The 21,008-nt window shown below is 32.7% G+C and overlaps 1 protein-coding gene and 1 long non-coding RNA gene across 2 annotated transcripts in view; one reads left to right on the top strand and one right to left on the bottom strand.

Moving 5' to 3' along the window:
* The window catches only part of LOC127717900 (uncharacterized), a 221,339-nt gene that overhangs the window by 83,411 nt on the left and 116,920 nt on the right, over window positions 1-21,008 (top strand). The window lies entirely within an intron of this gene.
* On the bottom strand, window positions 10,741-13,559 carry LOC127717893 (ankycorbin-like). The gene is made up of 3 exons (XM_052223751.1): window positions 13,134-13,559; window positions 12,327-12,425; window positions 10,741-11,361 (listed from the first exon to the last, which is right to left on the bottom strand). Exons 1-3 carry the CDS (start codon window positions 13,444-13,446, stop codon window positions 10,958-10,960), a joined length of 816 nt encoding a protein of 271 aa, XP_052079711.1. The 5' UTR covers window positions 13,447-13,559; the 3' UTR covers window positions 10,741-10,957.

The following is a 21,008-nucleotide window of genomic DNA, read 5'->3' as shown; positions in this document are numbered from 1 at the left end:
ATTTGGTCAATTGTACTGCATGATAAAGATAATATTTATTGTTGATACGGATAGAGATCAAAGTGTAATTCAAAAATAAGGATATGGTACAATTGCCCATATTCCATTAACAAGGATGTTAACAAAACCATTCGATCTTTATCAATGAACAATGTTTTCATTGGAAAGTAAAATGGCACTTGTTTGAAATCTTACAAGGGAGGAGAAATATACCAAAGGAATAATCAAACTCATAAGTATAAAAACGATCTTATAATGCAATGGGAAAAAAACGAAAAACGACCAAAGGACAAAAAACAGTATACACAACACAACATAGGAAACTAGATTGAACAGCACAAACCCCACCAAAAACCGCAGATGATCTCATGTGATCCAGAAAGGAAGGCAGACCCTGCTTCACGTGTGGCACCCGTTGTGTTAGTTGTGTAAGTACAAACCCGTTGTTAAGTCTAATTTGGTATGTCGCATTCGAGGAAAAGATGACTGATTGTGGTTACGACAATTGGAACATATCCGTCGTCATCTGTGCAACAGATATTCCATAATGATACGGGGATGCATTCAACATCACCACTTGGAACTTTTGGTTCAAAAGCTTCCTTGTAAGCAGCAACTCTTTGTCAATGGAATAATGCTTGGATCCGATGTGTAAGTTGTCGGCATTTGTCAAAAAACTTTAAAAGACCGATAAATTATTCAAAGAATTCAAAATTTATTTGATATCAATATTTAATTTACATCTTCAGTGGATTTGAAACTTAGTAATGTATTCTCAATCCTGACCGGACACTGTTTATGTATACAATTCAATTCAATTCAATATTTTATTTAAGTCTCATCTTTCAATAATATATAATACAACACTGCATTACGTGTAAAATATTGATTTAAAATTGAGAGACACTCTATACAGAATTATAAGAGACTATAACATTAAAACATTATAGAACATTCGTCTATCATAAAGCATATTTATAAGTAAATTATTTACAGTATAAAGCATTTATACGTCTATTTAAAATAAGATAACAGGCTTTGGCACAGCTACGAATCATATTAATATCTGTGAATAAAAACCTTAATTTCTGGCAATCATCAAAAGACATAAAATCACAATTAAAATCTTTTGCTCAATCAAATATTTTTTTCTAAAAATTAATGGACACGATAAAATAACATGAGCTTCATCTTCTAAAATATTGTTTAAATTATCACATACTCGCTCCTCTAAAAATAATATTTCAAATCTCACCGTTTCGATTCTTAATGGTACCACTCCATCAAAATTTGGTAAGAGCACTCCTTTGCGGTGATGGCATAGGAATTGTATAAAATGTTTCAGTTTCAAAGCTGTTCTTAAGTATGTTTCCTCCTCTGTTTCAAAATAACAAGCTTTTTAAAAGACTATTATAAATTGATAGTTTATAAATAACGGTACGTAAAAAGCAGAAAAAAAATGGTAGATTCGTGTCCTAGTTTTTGTGATATAGACATTTAAAAATTTGGCGGGAAATGATTCTCTCTAGACTTTTCGTACGTTTAACATAAGCTCTTTTTTTTTCAATAACTATGCAAAAATAACAAGGATCTTATAAGATTTTCAAACATGGCCTTTTAAATATATTTTACAAAATTGTAAAAAGTAGGGGTCAGCGGGCAAAATTTGTATTGGCACTACATGGATAAAACTAGAGGCTTCCGAATTTTCTGACAAAAGGTCAATAACAAGAGTAGCGAACATCCTTAAATGAATTATATCTTGTAAGATTGTTGCCACCTATACTAGATAGAACTTTCACTGAGTGCAAATGGCCTTGTCACAGATCAACATATTTACTACACATTCTAGACATAACAATATTAACAACTGAAGTATTACTTGATTTATTTCACTTGACTGGGCGAAGTTTTACCGGTTCGCTTATGACCAGTCCATCTATAGACATGTGTTTTGGAATAAAATCACCAACGAAATGTCCAGGTATGGTCATTGGTTCGGTTAACACTATATGTGTATTCTTAAAGTAAAAAGTGAGACAGCCGTTGATTTTCTTGTAAAACGGAGTTTAAAAACATGTAAAAGTTGTCACATTTTTGAAATTGTGAATATGAAACTATAACTATGACGACGATAGTTGCAAAATATGCATACATTGATTTTGTTATCAGTAAATTAAAATCATACTAAATATTACACAGATGTAACTTCACGGTACTACAATCTGTCGATATCTATATTTTGGCATTGCACAAGGTCATGTTTTTCTCTGACTGTCAATGACGTCTTTACACTAAATCCATTGGATGTTGGGTGTGTACTGATTGATATTTTAGTTTTAGATTCCTGATTTTTTGTATTAGTTGTTATTGGCTTTGAACTAGCTGTCAGTAACTGCTAGTACTCTCAGATCTGTACTTTGTGTCTTTTTTGTTGTTAGAGGTGAGAAATAGATATATACCCTGCTACGTCCTGTCTGTGTTTTTGTTTGATGTTTTTCTTTGTATCGATCTGATGAGTTAATATAAATAAGAAGATGTGGTATGAGTGCCAATGAGACAACTCTCCATCCAAGTCACAATGTATAAAAAGTTAACAATTATAGGTCAAAGTACGACCTTCAACACGGAGCCTTGGCTCACACCGAACAGCAGGCTATAAAGGGCCCCAAAATGACTAGTAAAACAATTCAAACAGGAAAACCAACGGTCTAATCTATATAAAAATCGAAAAACGAGAAACACCCATGAACAACACTAACAAACGACAACCACTGAACAACAGGCTCCTGACTTAGAACAGGTGCATTAAAATGCAGAGGGTTTAAACGTTTTAACAGGCGCCAACCTTCACGCTAACCTAAGACAGTAGTGTAACATTACAACATAAAAAGACCCACTATAAAATATCAATTGAAATGGCTTAACTCGATCAAAAAGACATTTAAACAAAAACAAGTAGGCCTACACTGAACGAATAAGTTTGATCTATGACAAAATATGAATACAGTATTAAAAGTTTAAACGTAGGTGCATATATAACATCGACGTTACAGGTAGTGATAAAAAAGAAGTAGAAACAGTGTCAAAAAGACAACTCTAACCTGGGACAAATTGGCGTTAAATAAATTTAAACAACGTAAACAGGTAAATTTGAATATAGTAATTTTGTTGTTAGGAGTACGGAAGTAAACATTTTTTACAAAATTATTAAATGTGTTGTTCAGAGTACAAGTACTGAAGTGAAAATTTATCGTCATACTAAATACTTATCAAAGGTGGTACAACAGTTCAAATTAACACGAAAGTACGATTTGAGAGTACTCGCAGTTACTGAAAGCTAGTCAAAAGCCAAAAACAATTAACGATAAAAAATCATGCATCAGAGACTAAAATCAATTAAAACACATCCCAGGGATTAAGTGTTTTAACGCCATCGACAGTCAAAGAGAACATGACTTGTGCAATGCAAAATAAAAGTATCGACAGGCAGTAGGATCGTTAGGATTTAACATTATAAAAGTCAAAATATCTACAAACGTATGAACTACCATCGTAGTGACAATGATTTTAAGCCAGACTTTCCTCTCAGTCGACATTGTAGATCCCTTGGCCACATTACGGCAGATCTCAATGGACTGACTATTACCATCATTGATCGCAAAACTGCTTGGTCTAGGGAGGAGATAATTAAACGGAAAAGATTTTGGATAAGTGTTCCAAATTTTGTAAAATTTTAGGCGGGGTAAGGTGGCGGGAAAGGTACTAGTAAAAAATAAGACAGTTTATCCTACAATTTGCAAGTTCTATAAACATCCAGAAAAAGAAGTGTCATTTTCATATGTTCATTATAAAAAAATAGGATTACTAATGAGACAACTATCTACCATGTAAGCAACTATGTGTGGCAGCGATTTATAGTATTCTTTTTATATTTTACTTTATATTTTTATAACTTAACCAATTTTCCATTTCAGCGAATTATTTCAATAAACTATAAAAATATTTAATTTGATCTAAAGTTGTTAAAATATTTTGAAGACATTTTCTGAACTCATTGAGCTATAGCTTTCCGTTTTCCAAATTTAGTCCCCGCTATGGTGTAATGAATAATTGACCATTGAAGCATATGATTATCCTGTATTGAACCCCATACAGTTAGTACTGCAGTGCGGGTATGACGTTTTCATGTACTATTGGTTAGTACAGTGAGTACATTTAAGTTCTGCCGCATTGGACTTTTCGATGGTATTCATTGGGTAATTTGTACATTATTTTCTATTGGCTCTGTCTTGCTATTTCACTTACGATTTTCATTGTGAGATTTATATTATTTGGAACTTTCTTTGAAGTTAGATGTTATTTGTACCTGACTATTATTCTGGACCTTTTTGGACATTTTTGACAGTAAGTTTTATACATTTTGTAAAGTAGTGCTCTTTCCGATCATATATTTTGAACTATATTTTGGTTAGAATAATTCTCACATTTTTGTAACTAAGTGTTTAAGAGTATATCTCATAATTAAAAAGCTTAGAATTATTACGATTTCATCTATTGTAAATAAAGCTATTCTTGTGTATCTTTTGAAATCGTTGAATTTAATTTATTGTCTTGTCAAGATGACATATCACTTAATTTATATATTTTTAATTGGCCTGAAATTGAATAGATTTTGTCACAGTATTTTGAATGTTCATTTTGAACATGGGTATTTATAATCGTATATTATTTTCAGAACATACCATATAGTGTCCTGGAATAATTGTATTAGTGTTTATGGCAGTTGATTTTGATAACTCAATCCCACATATTGGTAAGGATTAATTCCTTATTCTTTATAGATTGTTCATTTTGTAATAGTTGCTTTCACAGCCAAATTGGCAACGAAATTGTATTTTATTCTATTTCTCTTTCGGCACATTTTAATAATTCTACATTGAAACTGTAAAGCGTATTGACGCTTTCTAAAATGAAGCACGGTTGTGTAGATTGCAATGCAATCCGAAACTTTGATATGTACTTTTAAATTAGTTATTTGTAATTGTGACACAAGTTAATCATGATTGTGTTTAATCATACTAGTGTTTAATATTGCTTGTGTTTAATAATGCTATGTAACATTTGTAAAATTGCTTATGATATTTGCTATTGTTTTGCAGAGTTACATTTTCCTGGTATATAATAAAGTATTTGAACCAGTTGGAGTCTATAATTGAAAGCCCTTATAAGACCCTATCACATATGGGTCATAATTAGGCCTTAAAAAAATGAGTAAAACCAATACCGTACAGTCAGTTAGGAAAGGCCGCAAAATCACAGAACGAGAAACATTCAAGCGAGAAAACCAACGGCCTGATTTATAGTTTAACAAACAGGTTAAAGACAGAACTGTCAAGCAGCACACAGTTCAAACTAGAGAAGATTACGAACAAGAATATGCATAACCATGTCAAAACCTTAAATTGGCATATATTTCAAAAAGTATATATAATAAAAATGTGTACTATTTGATAAGGTAACCCGATTTTAATCAAAATGTATACCTGGAAGGGGACAGAGGGGCGGATTGACGGACTAACAGGCGGAAACTTAAGGAACAACGGACCAACGACGAACGAACAGAGGTGAAATTCAGTTTGTCCCCTTCTTTCGGAGCTAGGGGATAAAAACTTTATTATAGAAAATATTATATTAATGTGCCGTTATGATGGTTTATTCGTTTATTCGTTAAATGTTGCCAAATGATAGCATCTTATAAAACAAAGGAGATTTGGCATGAATGCCAATGTGTAAACTATTCGCTAGGGAACAACGGACAACAGCCGTTTTATTTTGTTGCTTAATAATATGCAAAAAAAAAATCAAATGCATCCGGACAACTTCTGAATTTAAATCGTATAGAAAAAGAAACATTCGAGTTATTCCTCTTTGGCAATACCATATTTAAAACAAAACAAAAATGGCTTAATATTCGTGCGTAAAATACCTGTTTCTGAAATAACCTTCATATAGGGTACGCCACATACCAATAGTATAAAAAGTCCAAGATATATAATGTTTCAGTACAGAAAAAACAATAGGACCAATATACAAAGTCAAATCAAATTTTAGTTTTAGTTTTCGCACATATACTAGTAATATATTTTCATTGGGCACCATGGTTGATAATGTCACCTAGAATTAACCAATTCCGCAGTAAGATGCGTGATCAAGAGGGCCGTCCGGATATGGCCGTGCTGGATGTATGAATACACAGTTACGTCCGTTTGAACTAGGAACATAAATCCAATACCTAGTGTATAGTGATGTAAATGTAAAATATACAAGAAACCCAAAAGCTAATAAAAAAAAAAAAGAAAACCTTGCAACAACTCTTTGAGTTGCCTTATGCCGCCTGTAATGCAACATTTCTGTCCTTATCAAAATTCCACATGTTTCCAGTGGTATCCTGAATTCCCCGTTTTTTCTACCTGTCGACACACTTTGTAGAACCTAATTCTAGCCTTGGTGAATTTTGAATTGTTCTCGTCCTGACTCAGCTTGATACATTGGCACTGAACGTTAGGTAACGTGATGACATGTAGTTAACAAAGAAAAATAAGATGTATACAACAAACTCGTAAAATACTCAGATACTTTAAATGGTATAGAATTGAAAGACATAGAGTGCATTTCTTTCTAACCTAAATTTTGTAAACGTTGTGTGGCGTTTGTTATCGTTTGCTAAACGCTACAAAAGTAGAAACAAATACATCGTTTAATCAGTGTTTACTGACCCTGTTTTTAACTTCCAATAATGCATGCACATGTTGTTGGTAAACAGACTTATTACGCGGCTATAATTAAATGCGGTTCCTTCAACCAACATAGTAATAAATCTCAAGACTTTACACCGTTTTTTCTATTTCATATGTATGAAAGTTTGTTGCCTATAATTAAGATTATTACTAATAGTGTTTCGGGTTTTTTTGCTTAGACTGTTAAAGCATTGGTCCCTTTTCAAAAGTCTCCCAACTATTGCCTTGATTTAGCAAGTTATTCTTTTATATTTTTGTTACGTTTATACGATATAATAGGCACTAGCGCTAAGATTTCACTGCATTGTTGGTCTTTTTGCAGATTGTTCCAATGTTTTCTTATAATTTTACTTAAATTCAAGGTTGAAGTTAGAAACAAATGTAGCGTTTGTACTAACAAACGATGAACGACAAACTGTAGACGCACTTTTAGCGAGTGCATAGTTTGTCAAAGTTTATGTAAACTTTGCAAACGTATGTTAGAAACAAATGATCAAAACATGTGCGCGCTTAGCCGTTTGCATCGTTTGTGTTAGAAAGATATGCACTCATAAATTGTAGCACGAGTGCAAATATTAAAAAGATAAACTATGTTCCCTTTTTCCAACGTGAACATTCGTATAAACACATGAAACTAAGAATTATATTTTTGTCTACCAGAAAAGAGGCATTTTAAAAAACTTTTCAATAATTATTTAAAATATATTGTGCTTCTAGAAAATTTGGAAATAATTGTCAAGTATTCAGTACTATTACACATAACTTTAAAATCGATAGAATTAGAATATATACCGTTATATATTGGATATAATTCGACATTTTAATCACACTTTTATGACATCTAATTGACAGCTAATACATTGCAAAAGATATAAATAATTAGCCATTTGTTTGAGTGTATTTCATTGGCTCATTGTAGAAAAATACGATCCAATGAGCTCTCAATGTTCACACTAAACATTGCACTAACTTCTTTTGTTTATGTTACTACACTTCTAATTTCGCATCAAGAGTAATATCCAGTCGTAGGCAGGTTAGCAATGCTAATTCGGGTTACCATGACACAACCTAATTTCATCAGTGCAAAATAGTAACTAAGAAATTATTTTTAAAATGTTATATAAAATGTGAGTGCTGCTTTTGTGCAAAGATTTTATAGTTTTAACCATGCATATTTATAGTCAAAAAATTTATTTCACCTCTCTTTCATTTCCACCCCATAAAAACTAAGAAATGAAAGAGAAAGGCAAAGAAAAAATAAAGAAAAAATACACTTTAATTAAAGGGAACTATATTCGTGGACAACGAAAAGTAGGGTCATTAATTGTGGTCTTGGGCCTATTAGACCCTTATTCTTCAATAAAATGCCCCAAAAAATAACATGCATTAAGCTTATTCTATATCGAACCAGCATACCAAATTTCAAATCAATCCGACAAGTTTAATGGTTATAGTCAAATAAAAGGTGCAAGTTCTATTTCTGCTCATTTGATTTTTAATATTTAGACAATGCAATGGCTATTATAAAGGAACTGCATGATTGTTAGTAAATATTGTCATGGGTATATCTTTATATTGCAAGAACTTCTGAGTGCAAGATATTCAATGGGGGATAGTTGTCACGAATAATAATGCAATAACCCTTTTATTATCACTGAACTAGTATATATATTTGTTTAGGGGCCAGCTGAAGGACGCCTCCGGGTGCGGGAATTTCTCGCTGCATTGAAGACCTGTTGGTGACCTTCTGCTGTTGTCTGTTCTATGGTCGGGTTGTTGTCTCTTTGACACATTCCCCATTTCCATTCTCAATTTTATTTTTATTGCTTTTAGAACTGTTTTAAAGGTATATGTATCACTGATGGCGTCGATAATTTGAAGCTATATTTGCATATGATAACAAATATGTATTGTTTTACACAGGTCATTTTGGGCCCTTTATAGCTTGCTGTTTGGTGTGAGCCAAGGCTCCATGTTGAAGGCCGTACTTTGACCTGTAATTGTTAACTTTTTATACATTGAGACTTGTATGGAGAGTTGTCTCATTGGCACTCATAGCACATCTTCTTATTTATGCTTATAACGTTTGTTCTCTTCATATTTGTTAAAATACATTAAATTGATGACATTTTGAAATTATTATCAGTGAGATTTTTATCAATTTTATTCTGACCCAGATAATTAGAAGAATACAAGGAGACTGTCACGACAAACGTGCAAGTCCCAAATCATTCACACTACTGCATTAGGGAATAAGACATACTATAGATGTAATGGCGACGACAAAATCCTGTAATCATGAGGTGTAGGAGGATCATTTCATGACAATAAAACAAGAAAAGATCGCCGTAATGTGATAGCTCAATTGTCTATAAGTAACATTAGACGACAGATAAAAATTCTTACAATAATGGTTGTTTTTTTTTTCGAAGTAGTATTTGATTAATGGTGACATGCAACCTAACGTATATAATTATGAGGGGACGGTTTTGGATTCTAAATTAAAGACACATACATGATCACACATTTGATGGTAAGATTTGAACATGACCAGTAAATGTGTGGTAAATTGATAGATTCAGCTATAATAGATGCATTATGGAAGACTGTTACATGTAAGCCTAATTGGCTAAGATGTTTCTTTTTTTTTCTATTTATATAGGTAGTAGACAAAGGTCAGATTCTACTTTTCGTTTAGACTTTGGAATGGTATATAAAAGTTCTCCAAAAGATATCTTCATTCATGTTGCAAATTTCATTTTCTTTCGCCTTGAATTTAATATTCTTCCTCCCTTTCTCCTTTTTGATCAAATGGCGTTTTTGTTGAAAATAATCAACTCACTTGCTACATAAGCTGTGGTAGTATACAGCGACCAATAATACCAAGTATCCTACATTCAGAAATCTTTGCGAGCATTTATTATTTCAATTGTTGAACAACGACTGATAAACATGAGCAATCAATTATTGAGAAAATACTGCCTATACATGACGAGAGCCTCTGGCCTTTGCTAGTCTTGTATGTTTTTTTAAAATTTTAGTGCATTTATATGTTTTGGAGTTTAGTGTGACGTCCATTTTTACTGAACTAGAACACATTTTTGTTTAGGGGCCAGCTGAAGCCCGCCTCCGATTGTTGGATTTTTTCACTGTGTTGAAGACCCATTGGTGGCTTTGGGTAGTCTTCTGCTCTTTGGTCGGGTTGTTGTCTCTTTTACACATTCCCAATGCGAAATTTAATATTTGCGAATCTAACCTCGTTCTCTTTCGCAAGAATAAAAAAATCGCAACAATTTCTGAATTTACAGTCTAAATGAACTCCATATCATCTTTTTTTTTTACTGAAAAAGCAACATCATTGCTTATGTTACAAGAATCCAAATTTCGAAACGATCATGTACCTATATCCCATTTTATTTTGGTTTAGTTTCCAACTGGTTTGAATCGAGCGTCACTGACGAGTCTTATGTAGACGAAATGCGCGTCTGGCGTACAAAATAAGCCTAGTATCTTTGATGAATTTGTACATAGAAAGGGGATCATGTAATGGTATATGTTGTTGATGGACCAATTTTGTCTTTTACCATTTATATTATAGTATTAAGCATACTACTGAATTTGCAAATGTTATATGTGCTAATATTGGTGAAGCAGGAATTAATTTTACAAATTGAATTGAGCGGCATGTTATTCTCTGTATTCCTATTTAATACTAGACAGAGATGTTTTTTTTTTTTTTGTTGTTTTTTTTTCAAATGTTTTTGTTTGATTTAATATATTTCAAACGAATCCGATATTGTTTTTGTTTCCAAATATTGATCAATTTCAGACTCTCAATAGACAAAAATGTCATTAGCTTTAATTAGTATGGGTTAGTTACTATAGAATACCTTGTATAAAAACTATTTTTTAATAATAATTTATTTCACAATGTATAGAGTATACACATACATGTACATGTAATCAATTTGTCAAATAAATAGTTTAAATATAATACTGAATTTCTTATTATATAAATACAATATTAGAGTCTTGGATTTCATTGACCATTGCTTCACATTCAAAATCATAAATAAGGTAATCGAAATGTACATATCGGCAAGATAAAATTAGTCTTACGCACTTTCTTCCTTTCAACATGTTCAATGAAACTGTATTCAAGTGCAGATGTCTAATATTCGAAAGTTTGGAAATTCCAATTCCTCACTTTCCTCCGGAACAAAGTCTAGATTACACGGTTGTTTCTTCTTATTGAAAATACTTAAGAAACGACCAACAATATTCCTTCCTCGTTCAGTAAGACCTTTCAGTAAGTCTTTAGGTAACCACTCGGAATCATTATCAAGTCTATATCCAGCGCTGATCAGTTTTTTACACACACTTGGTGAACATTTTACAGTTGTGTGTGTGGCAAGATATAGAGCTGTTTGTCCTAATTTATCCACGATGTTCACCTCACATCCATGCTTTATGAGATATACACAGGATTTTTCTCTACCTTCTTGGAGTCCAATAAGTAAAGCTGTTTTTCCTGTACAGTCTGTTTCGTCAACATTTGCACCTGTAAAAAAAAAAACATTCAAATATTTATTTTTTTTATTGATAATACTTTTAGAATAATCTTTTTATCTATTTATTTGTTTAAAAGGAAAAATGTATATTTGTTTCCTTCGTAATGTGTAGTGAATATTAACATGAAAAGGAGTCCGCCCGAAACCGTGTAAATGGCTTATATAATTATGATTAGATCAGGTCAGTGTGACAACTACAATAGCACACACCTACACCGTTATATCGTTCAACATTTACACGATCTGCTAATGTTAGACAATAAAATTAATTATTACATGTAAATCCCTCAAGCTGTAATGGACAAATTATTATTTATGTCATAATTGTGGTGACGAATAGGGCGACCTTGTTGCACATCATATTTCATTTTATATGGTTAAAGTCACAAGATTCTGATATACGTCATGGTCAACAATGTTGCACAGAATTTTAATTACATTCATATATCAAAGTAAATTTTTGACAATTTGAGGGGATTTTTTTTCAGAGGAAAAGATGAAATAGAAATAATAGGGTTTAATTTGGTCATTTCTAAGGAAGTCGATTTAGTATTCAATAACTTTCAAATTAATTTAGTACTAAACCTACATGTATTTCAAAATGATTTCAAATTAGGAGATGTGTTATGATTCTCAATGAGACAACCATTCACCAGTGTTCAAATGTGGTACATAAACAATTGCAACATGTATATGTTAACGCACGGCCTTCAACAATGAGAAAAAGCCCATACCATATAGTCGTCTATAAAAGGCGCCCCTACATGAACAAATGCTAAAAACAATTCAAACGAGTTTCATTGGTTTTTTTCTGCAGCGTATATCAAATTTAACAAATGCTCACGATTCACATATTTCTTGTTATTTTCGTACGCTTGGCACTGTCAAGAGATCAGTGTTTATGTTTAATTTGTAATACTAACTATATTATTTTCCTTACATAGTGTTTACATACCTGCTTTGTGGAGAGTCTTTACAGTTGCAATATCGTCAAACAACACAGCTCTCATCAATGCCGTCTGTCCTTGTAGATTTTTAATATTCAAATCACATTCTAAAAAAAGAAATTGTAAGATATTCAATTTACAATCTCATTTTAATGTGCATGTAGGTGTTGTGAAATTATAAGATATGATGTTTATAATCTATTTTAAATGTGGGAGTTATGTTCTCATAAATTGTAAGATAAAATTGAGAATGGAAATGGGGAATGTGTCAAAGAGACAACAACCCGACCATAGAACAGACAACAGCAGAAGGTCACCAACAGGTCTTCAATGCAGCGAGAAATTCCCGCACCCGGAGATACATTTTTCATAATCTTATTTAAATGTAGGCGGTTTTTTTCTCAGAGAAGGAATTGTTGCTTAGTGTATTGTAATAAATTGACTAATTCAAATGGTATACCAACACATTAGATATAGAGAATTTATAGTTATCAAGACTATAAAAAAATGCGTGAAAACAAATAACATTAATGTATATTGTATATATTTTTTAAAACAGTAAATAAATTGTAGCTCGAAAGAAAATCATAAATTAGTAAACTTATAATAAATGTAAATTATTATTACAATAAATTAATAAGGAAATATATGAAATATCTTTTTACTCAATGTGAAAAGAATTAAGCATATTTACTTGCCCAAAGCGTCCTGATTTTTCGTTTGTTTTGTTTACTTTTATTATTATTTTTTTTTTTTTTTTTGCAAATGAATTTTAAGCATAATCTGTTATGCTCTCTTATCAATTAAACACTTACCACTTTTGATAAGTAACTTGATCACATCAAGGTGAGAACCATCAGTGGCTTCATGGAGAGCAGTGCTTTTGTTACAGTCAGTAATATTAGGATCACATCCAGCTTCTAACAACGATCTTGCTATTTCCGTCTGTCCGTACTTAGCAGCATAATACAACAACGTACGACCTTTGCTGTCTTTTGCATTAACGTCTCCAGATGCCACATTACACAAAGTTGGAGTAGAATTTGACCTCTGTCTACACAGCTGCCTGTGAAGCTGAACATTTTCTGTAGAGTGTTCACGATCTGTTTGTAAAGAACGAAAACTCATTTTTATTCTTTTCCAATTATCAAAATATATTTCCCAAAAACAGTCAAAACAGAATTCGATTCCACAACAAATGATTATTTTTCAAAAAATTAAGAGTTGTCTCTTCAACAGTCCGAAATCTAATGTGTATATATTCTTTACCTGATTCCCTATATATATACAAACCAGGTAGACAATATGACAATATTATAATTAATGGCGTCGCGCCTGTCACCTAACTCAACCAACCGCATCGCAGATCTACTTAGCACAGAGAAAGAATAAATATTGACAAGGTCTTCCTTCGGAACGTCCTTGTATCACTCTCAAAATGTTAGAATTGTTTATAGTTTGTTTTTTCTTTGTACTGTCACATGTAAAGAATGTCATCAGTATTCCAAAATGTACTTCCTTAGTATTTGAGTAACAAAAGGATGTTTTAGGGGTTTTATGAATAAGATAAATACACCAGAAGTTGGCCTTAATATTAAAAATGGTTCATTGGTCCACAAATTAAAATTGGAAGATTGTGTTTGTATTAGATTTTGGATTTTCAAATACATACATGTAAGCCTCTAGCATAACTCAAGCTTATTTCATCAAAATGGACATCATTTGTAGCAAATTTGGTATACACCTTTAAAGGTTATTGACACCAATACCCAGTGCATCATTACTTCAGTACTGGCATACAAATACAGATATTGTTTTTTTGCAATGATAGATACGGACTCATTAGACAATAAGGAATCTATTTCGTTCGTGCATAAATAAAGCTTTGATTAGTTGTTAGGGGTTTTGTTTTGTTTTGACGAAATGTCTTAATGTTATATATCATTATTCATTGATAACCAGCGATATCGTAAAACACGTTTATTATTTTTATTCATTTATCAGTATGTACACATACATTTAGATAAATTTAAAGCCATTTCCAACTGATTTTACAGTTTGTTCTTATGTCGTATTGTTACCCCTATTTTTTATATTTTACCTATTATATCTGTTTGTTTGTTCACACATTGTTGTCAATATAATGGAATTTTATGAGACTGGCATACAAGTGAGAGGTTTAACTAGCTATAAAACCAGGTTTAATCCACCATTTTCTACATTAGGAAATGCCTGTACCAAGTCAGGAATATGACAGTTGTTTTCCATTCTTTTGATGTGTTTGAGCATTTGAAATTGCCATTTTATAAGGGACTTTCCGATTTGAATTTTTCCTTGGAGTTCGGTATTTTTGTTATTTTATTGTTTACCCCATTGTCCCAGGTCAATGGGAGGGTTGAGTGCCCACACACATGTTTAACCCAGGCACGTTATTAAAGTGCCTGTCCCAAGCCTGTTATTCAGTGGTTGTCGTTGGTTGCTGTTTGTTGTACCTTTCGCTTTTTGTTTTGTCATAAATCAGGCCGTTGTTTTTTTTGTTTGAATTATTTCACATATTGTCGTGTCGATACCTTGTATAGCTGACTATACGGAAAGGGTTTTGCTCATTGTTACCTATAATTGCTTATATCCACGTTATTTGGAATATGTTGGATAGTTGTCTCATTGGGTATCAAACCACATCTCCTTATTTTATATTGAAAATAGTGTGTTAACAATTGGTGCCAAATTTAGAATATTTCATTATCGTCAGAAAACATATACACAGCAATACGACACTATTTAAACAGTATCTCAATGACAAGAAGATTTACTTTTAGACACAATGACGTTTTCCGGGGGAAAAGGGGGAGGGGGTTGTAGCGCGTGAACCTTGGATCTGCCCTTAAAATCTTACACTTTAATATATATATGTATGATAGATACGTGTAATACTTTGAAAGTATTTCTTTTTTGACTCGGCAGTACTATGGTAACATTTGATTGGTTATTTATGATGAAAGAACCGTTTTATATTTGCCACTGGACGTTGAAATAACAGAAACCAACTAGCAGATCTCTGTATTCAGACCTTTTTTTATCATGTATATGATTGTAGGACGCTTGGTGTCATCTATTGAATGGAATATCTGTCAATGGACGTTGAGAAACTAGGGATCATTCATGTGAGTTTTATGTGTTTATTATGTAGTTTGAAGGAGCAAGGGTGTGTTCTTCATTTCTGTATTTTTTAATGTTTTAGGCCATTGTTCTCTATTCGTTATAATTTTTGCCCATTATTCTCTATTCTTTATTTTTTTGGTCCATTTTTCTCTATCCTTTATATTTTTTTGCCCATTATTCTCTATTCCGTAAACCCCCATCCACACCCTCATTTAAATATGACGACAATATACCGATATATATATATATATGTTAAATTATTATAGGTACATCAGCAGTTAGACTATTGAAAAAAATGGGGATGGACTTTTGGCTTTGCGAAATGAAGAAATACGCAGGGCCATCTGGTCGTTATCAGGGCTTTTTATTCAACGCATAGTGTACAGAACGTCCCATACTTTATTTACGCTGTCGATCCATTTCGACAACTCCTTGAGCTAAACGGTTCGTAGGTGACCAATTGTAAAGCAAAATGGCTGCTCCCATTCATTATGCACTCATTTTCCAGTGGCATCAAGTTTCCCGTCCCTTTGGTTTATATCACCGTGGACTTTTTTAACAGAACCTTCCTTCTGTATTAATTGTAAAATTGTTTTCATTTTGAATATATATGCATGAAATATTTGCCACTGGACGTTCAACAAACAACAACCAACCCGATATTATTTTATATATACACATAAACTATAGAGAAAACCGCGTAACATGTTTTCAATAAAGGAGAGGTACCAAGGAGGCAATCAAGACCTTGAGAAAAATTGAAAACAAAATCGCCAGAAAAAGAAAAATCACGATAAAACAAACAAACCAAAAAAAAAACAGTTCACAAAAGAAACAGAAAACTTAAGATTTGGCAAGGCGAACATTATACCAAAAAGTCCAGGGATTAACTCCGACACTTCCAAACGGTTAGCAGTAAATATGTCCAAAATAGAAGCTGATTAAAAGGGGAAAGAAATAATAACACAACAGTTATTCGTCGCAGTATAACAAAAGCTGCTAAGAAACAAATATGTGTATTCATTAGACGGAAATCTCAAAATTATCAAAAGACTGGCACCATATATCAACACTTGAAAATTTAAAATCGGTGTTCTATGTTTAAAATTGTGACAAGGTACAGGCGCATACTTGAAGATATATTGCTCACCGCTGTTAACTTTGATGTATATGATAATTATACAATACAGTCGGTAACCTTCGCCATTGATTCATATTACAATGTAGATACTTAGAATACAAACCGTCGCCATTGGAACCATATTACAATGTAGATACTTAGAATACCAACCTTCACCATTGGATCCATATTACAATGTAGCTACTTAGAATACAAACCTTCGCCATTGGAACCATATTACAATGTAGATACTTAGAATACAAACCTTCACCATTAGAACCATATTACAATGTAGCTACTCAGAATACAAACCTTCACCATTAGAACCATATTACAATGTAGCTACTCAGAATACAAACCTTCGCCATTGGAACCATATTACAATGTAGATACTTAGAATACAAACCTTCACCATTAGAACCATATTACAATGTAGCTACTCAGAATACAAACCTTCACCATTAGAACCATATTACAATGTAGCTACTCAGAATACAAACCTTCGCCATTGGAACCATATTACAATGTAGATACTTAGAATACCAACCTTCACCATTGGATCCATATTACAATGTAGCTACTTAGAATACAAACCTTCACCATTAGAACCATATTACAATGAAGCTACTTAGAATACAAACCTTCACCATTAGAACCATATTACAATGAAGCTACTTAAAATACGAAAAGACTGATATATTTCTTTGAATATATGTAAGAGATTACCTACGAACAATTTACAAAATAATGTAGTAATTGGTGTTCAAAGGATAGCAAGAAGAAATTCAATCAGCTAATCACATTGGCGTAGAAGCACAACATTTCACATACTTTGGAGTATCTAATATATAGCGATATGTCGATAATGAAAAGGATGGCATTCTATTGTTTAAGAACTGTTGTTTACCTCTATGTGTTTTTTTATTCTTCTGTTTACTTCTGTTAGTGGGTTGATTTATATATATAAAAAGAAATTAATTTATAATATTTGGCCTAGTTAAAAAATGCAAAAATCAAAGGAGGATAATAATTCCTAGGTGTACATATGTACCTGAATCACGTGACCTGAATAAGTTACACTTCTACTTTAGTTAATATCTATATAATTCGCTACTATGGGAAATTCCCGAATAAATGTAGAGGCAGTTATAATAGTTTGTTATGGTTAATTAATTGATGTTTATTTCTAATGCAGACTATCTGAATACACATCTCTTATGCACTTCCTAGAACAAAATGTTTATATCTGATATGACAGTGAGCATTTATCTTTACCATGTACATATAGTAATTCCATGTAATAAGAGGGACAATAAAATTGTTACCGGTAGACCTGAACATTTCATTGGCCAAAAAGGTGAAAAGGTGGAGTATAAGTACATGATTGTACAAACCACACGTGTCAATTCCTTTAAGTGTAACCACTCTATGTGTTATCATTTGTATACATCACCTATAACGCCAAAAAAATGACAATAAAAATGTGAACCATGTGATAGAATCCTTGACAATGTTCCTTCATATCCATGTTTTGAATGGGTATATGTCGGGAAGAAAAAAATATACATTTTTGTTTTCCGTAAGCCTACTCCTTGCATCTGTTTCAGTACTCCCTACGTACACCATTTAGGTTCTGCATGCGCCTTGTATCTGTTTCAGTACTCCCTACGTACACTATTTAAGTTTTGCATGCTCCTAGCATCTGTTTCAGTACTCCCTACATACACTATTTAGGTTTTGCGTTCATTTTACACCTGTTTCAGTACTCCCTACGTACACCATCTAGGTTTTGCTTGCTCCTTGCATCTATTGTAGTACTCCTTACGTACACCATTTAGGTTTTGCATACTCCTTGAATCTGTTGCCGTCTCCTTACGTACACCATTAAGGTTGTGCATGCTCCTTATATCTGAGTCAGTACTCCTTACGTACACAATCAATGTTGTGCATGCTCCTTGTATCTGTTTCAGTACTCCTTACGTACACCATTTAGGTTTTGCATACTCCTTGCATCTGTTGCAGTCTCCTTACGTACACCATTAAGGTTTTTGCATGCTCCTTATATCTGAGTCAGTACTCCTTACGTACACCATTAAGGTTGTGCATGCTCCTTGTATCTGTTTCAGTATTCCTTACGTACACCATTTATGTTTTGCATGCTCCTTACATCGTTTCCAGTACTCCGTGCTTACACCATTTCAAATAAAAGGCCAATTTACTCGTTACATGAATATCCGTGCTATCTAGTAATGTTTTAGACTATTAGAAATAAATCAATGTTAGCAAAAGCCAAAATGATGTGTCCAGGCAGATGCTATGTCGTCCTGCGGACTGTTTCTTTGTGAACTAACAAATTTAAAAAAAATCCGATTCAGCTTGTCCAGTCTAGTCCAAAACAGGGTACATATGCATATGGCATGTACATGTTATCGCCCTGATATGCATGTAATATTTGCTACTGTACACTTAACACTTATCTATCCATTTAGCCTATTAAGAGAATAAAGTCGCTGTCAAATACATATATACTATCCGAATATAATCCGGATAAATCTTCAGTGCAACGTATACTCGCTATCATGAAATGGTCCATTATAGTAAGTTAATTGTATCAATAAAGAATGTGATGTATCTTGAGTGAAATTTGAATGTGTATGCCTTTACCCTTCCCCCCTTTCCCCCACATTTAAACATGTTCAGTTGTTATGCGTAAATTTTCTACAAGGATTTTAGGATTTTTTTTTTCAAATGATTTAGATGGAATAAAACAAAATGAAGCTCAGAAATTTCTGTGATGAAATCGGCACATTTTGTTCAACTATTTGAAATCTATCAACTCGGTACTGCTTTTTAACATGATCATAAGTCAATAAAATCAATAAAATCAATGATTCAAAAGATGGAAATGTGTAGTGCCAGTCTACGATATTTGATAAGGTAAAATAGGAATTTAATCTAATTTCTATCACATTCTGACCATGCACAAAGTATTCGTCATCGTATCGAATTAGAAGCAAACAACAGTTATTGATCAGTTATGATAGAATTGGTAGTACAGACCTTCTAAAATTCAAACTGACCACACGCACGATACACGCACGCACGATACACGCACGGTGAATGCACGATACACACACGGTGAATGCACGATACACGATACACGCACGATGAGCGATGAGCGTTACACGGAGGATTAACGAAAAATGAATGATGAATGATGAACGCACGATACACGCACGATGCACGATGAATGATGAACACACGATACACGCACGATACACGCACGGTGAATGATTCATTGACGAATGAACGATAAGCGCTTAATACACGGTTCTCAAAGCCATTTTATTTGGAATTGCATTTAAAATTGATGTATGATAATGAAAATCTATAAGGGTATACAAATTTTAGATATCTCGCTTTCTGTGTTAATTGGTCGACAGTTTTACTAAACACTTCATGTATTAAATAAATTAATTGTAGTATAGTATTTCCAATATCAATGAGTGTTGTCAAATTATAAAACTCATCGATTTTATAATTCTACTTAATATAAATAATTTATAAATTGCTACGTTTTAAAGAGTGGCGATTCCAGCCATTTTTAAAAAGAGGGTTCTCAACCCAGGACAAAAGGGGTGGTTTTAACCATATGTCCCCATTCAAATGCATTGACAACCCCCCCCCCCCCCCCCTTCTTTTTATCTGCCTAAATTTGTAACCTTAACTAATTAATTATCATATGTTTACGTTCCGAAATTTAGGAAATATTTGTATGTTTCGAAGTTTAGTATGATGTCCATTATCACTGAACTAAAATTCATTTTTGTTTAGGGACCAGCTGAAAAACGCCTTCGGTGCGGGATTTTCTACCCATTGGTGGCCTTCGACTGTTTTCTGCCTGTACGTCTAAACACTGCTAAGGACTTATAATATGCCACTAAGGACTAGAAAGGACGTGTTACTTGTACTCTGTTTTCATACTATGGTAGAGATAGATAGATTTTTATTACATGAATTCCAATTTTTAAAGAAAAAGAATCACCATTAAATGAGTAGTTGAACAATATTTGGAACGTGCCGGTTTTTCCTTGATATTGCCGAAAATCAGTGATCCGACTGACACGAGCGAACTTACATAACAACTGATTAAACAATCATAATCTCTTTTTTTTTTACTTAAGTTACAATGTTCCTTATATTATCAGAATCGTATGAGTTAATTTAGAGCAAAATATATAATTTGTCAGAAAAATCTGATTCGTACAAATTAATTAGAAAAAGCTAAGAAAATGAAATTTACCAAATAATGAGAAAATTTAAACATTTGTAATACCAAATACTTCATAATATACTTCTGAAACGACTTTTCGTCCTGAATATGCATGAAATTTTTGCCACTGGACGT

This window comes from Mytilus californianus, unplaced genomic scaffold, assembly GCF_021869535.1.
Source record: "Mytilus californianus isolate M0D057914Y unplaced genomic scaffold, xbMytCali1.0.p SCAF_10, whole genome shotgun sequence".
Lineage (NCBI taxonomy): Eukaryota > Metazoa > Mollusca > Bivalvia > Mytilida > Mytilidae > Mytilus > Mytilus californianus.
Note: the sequence above shows the minus strand (reverse complement) of the source record. Positions and strands in the feature narration are given on the sequence as shown.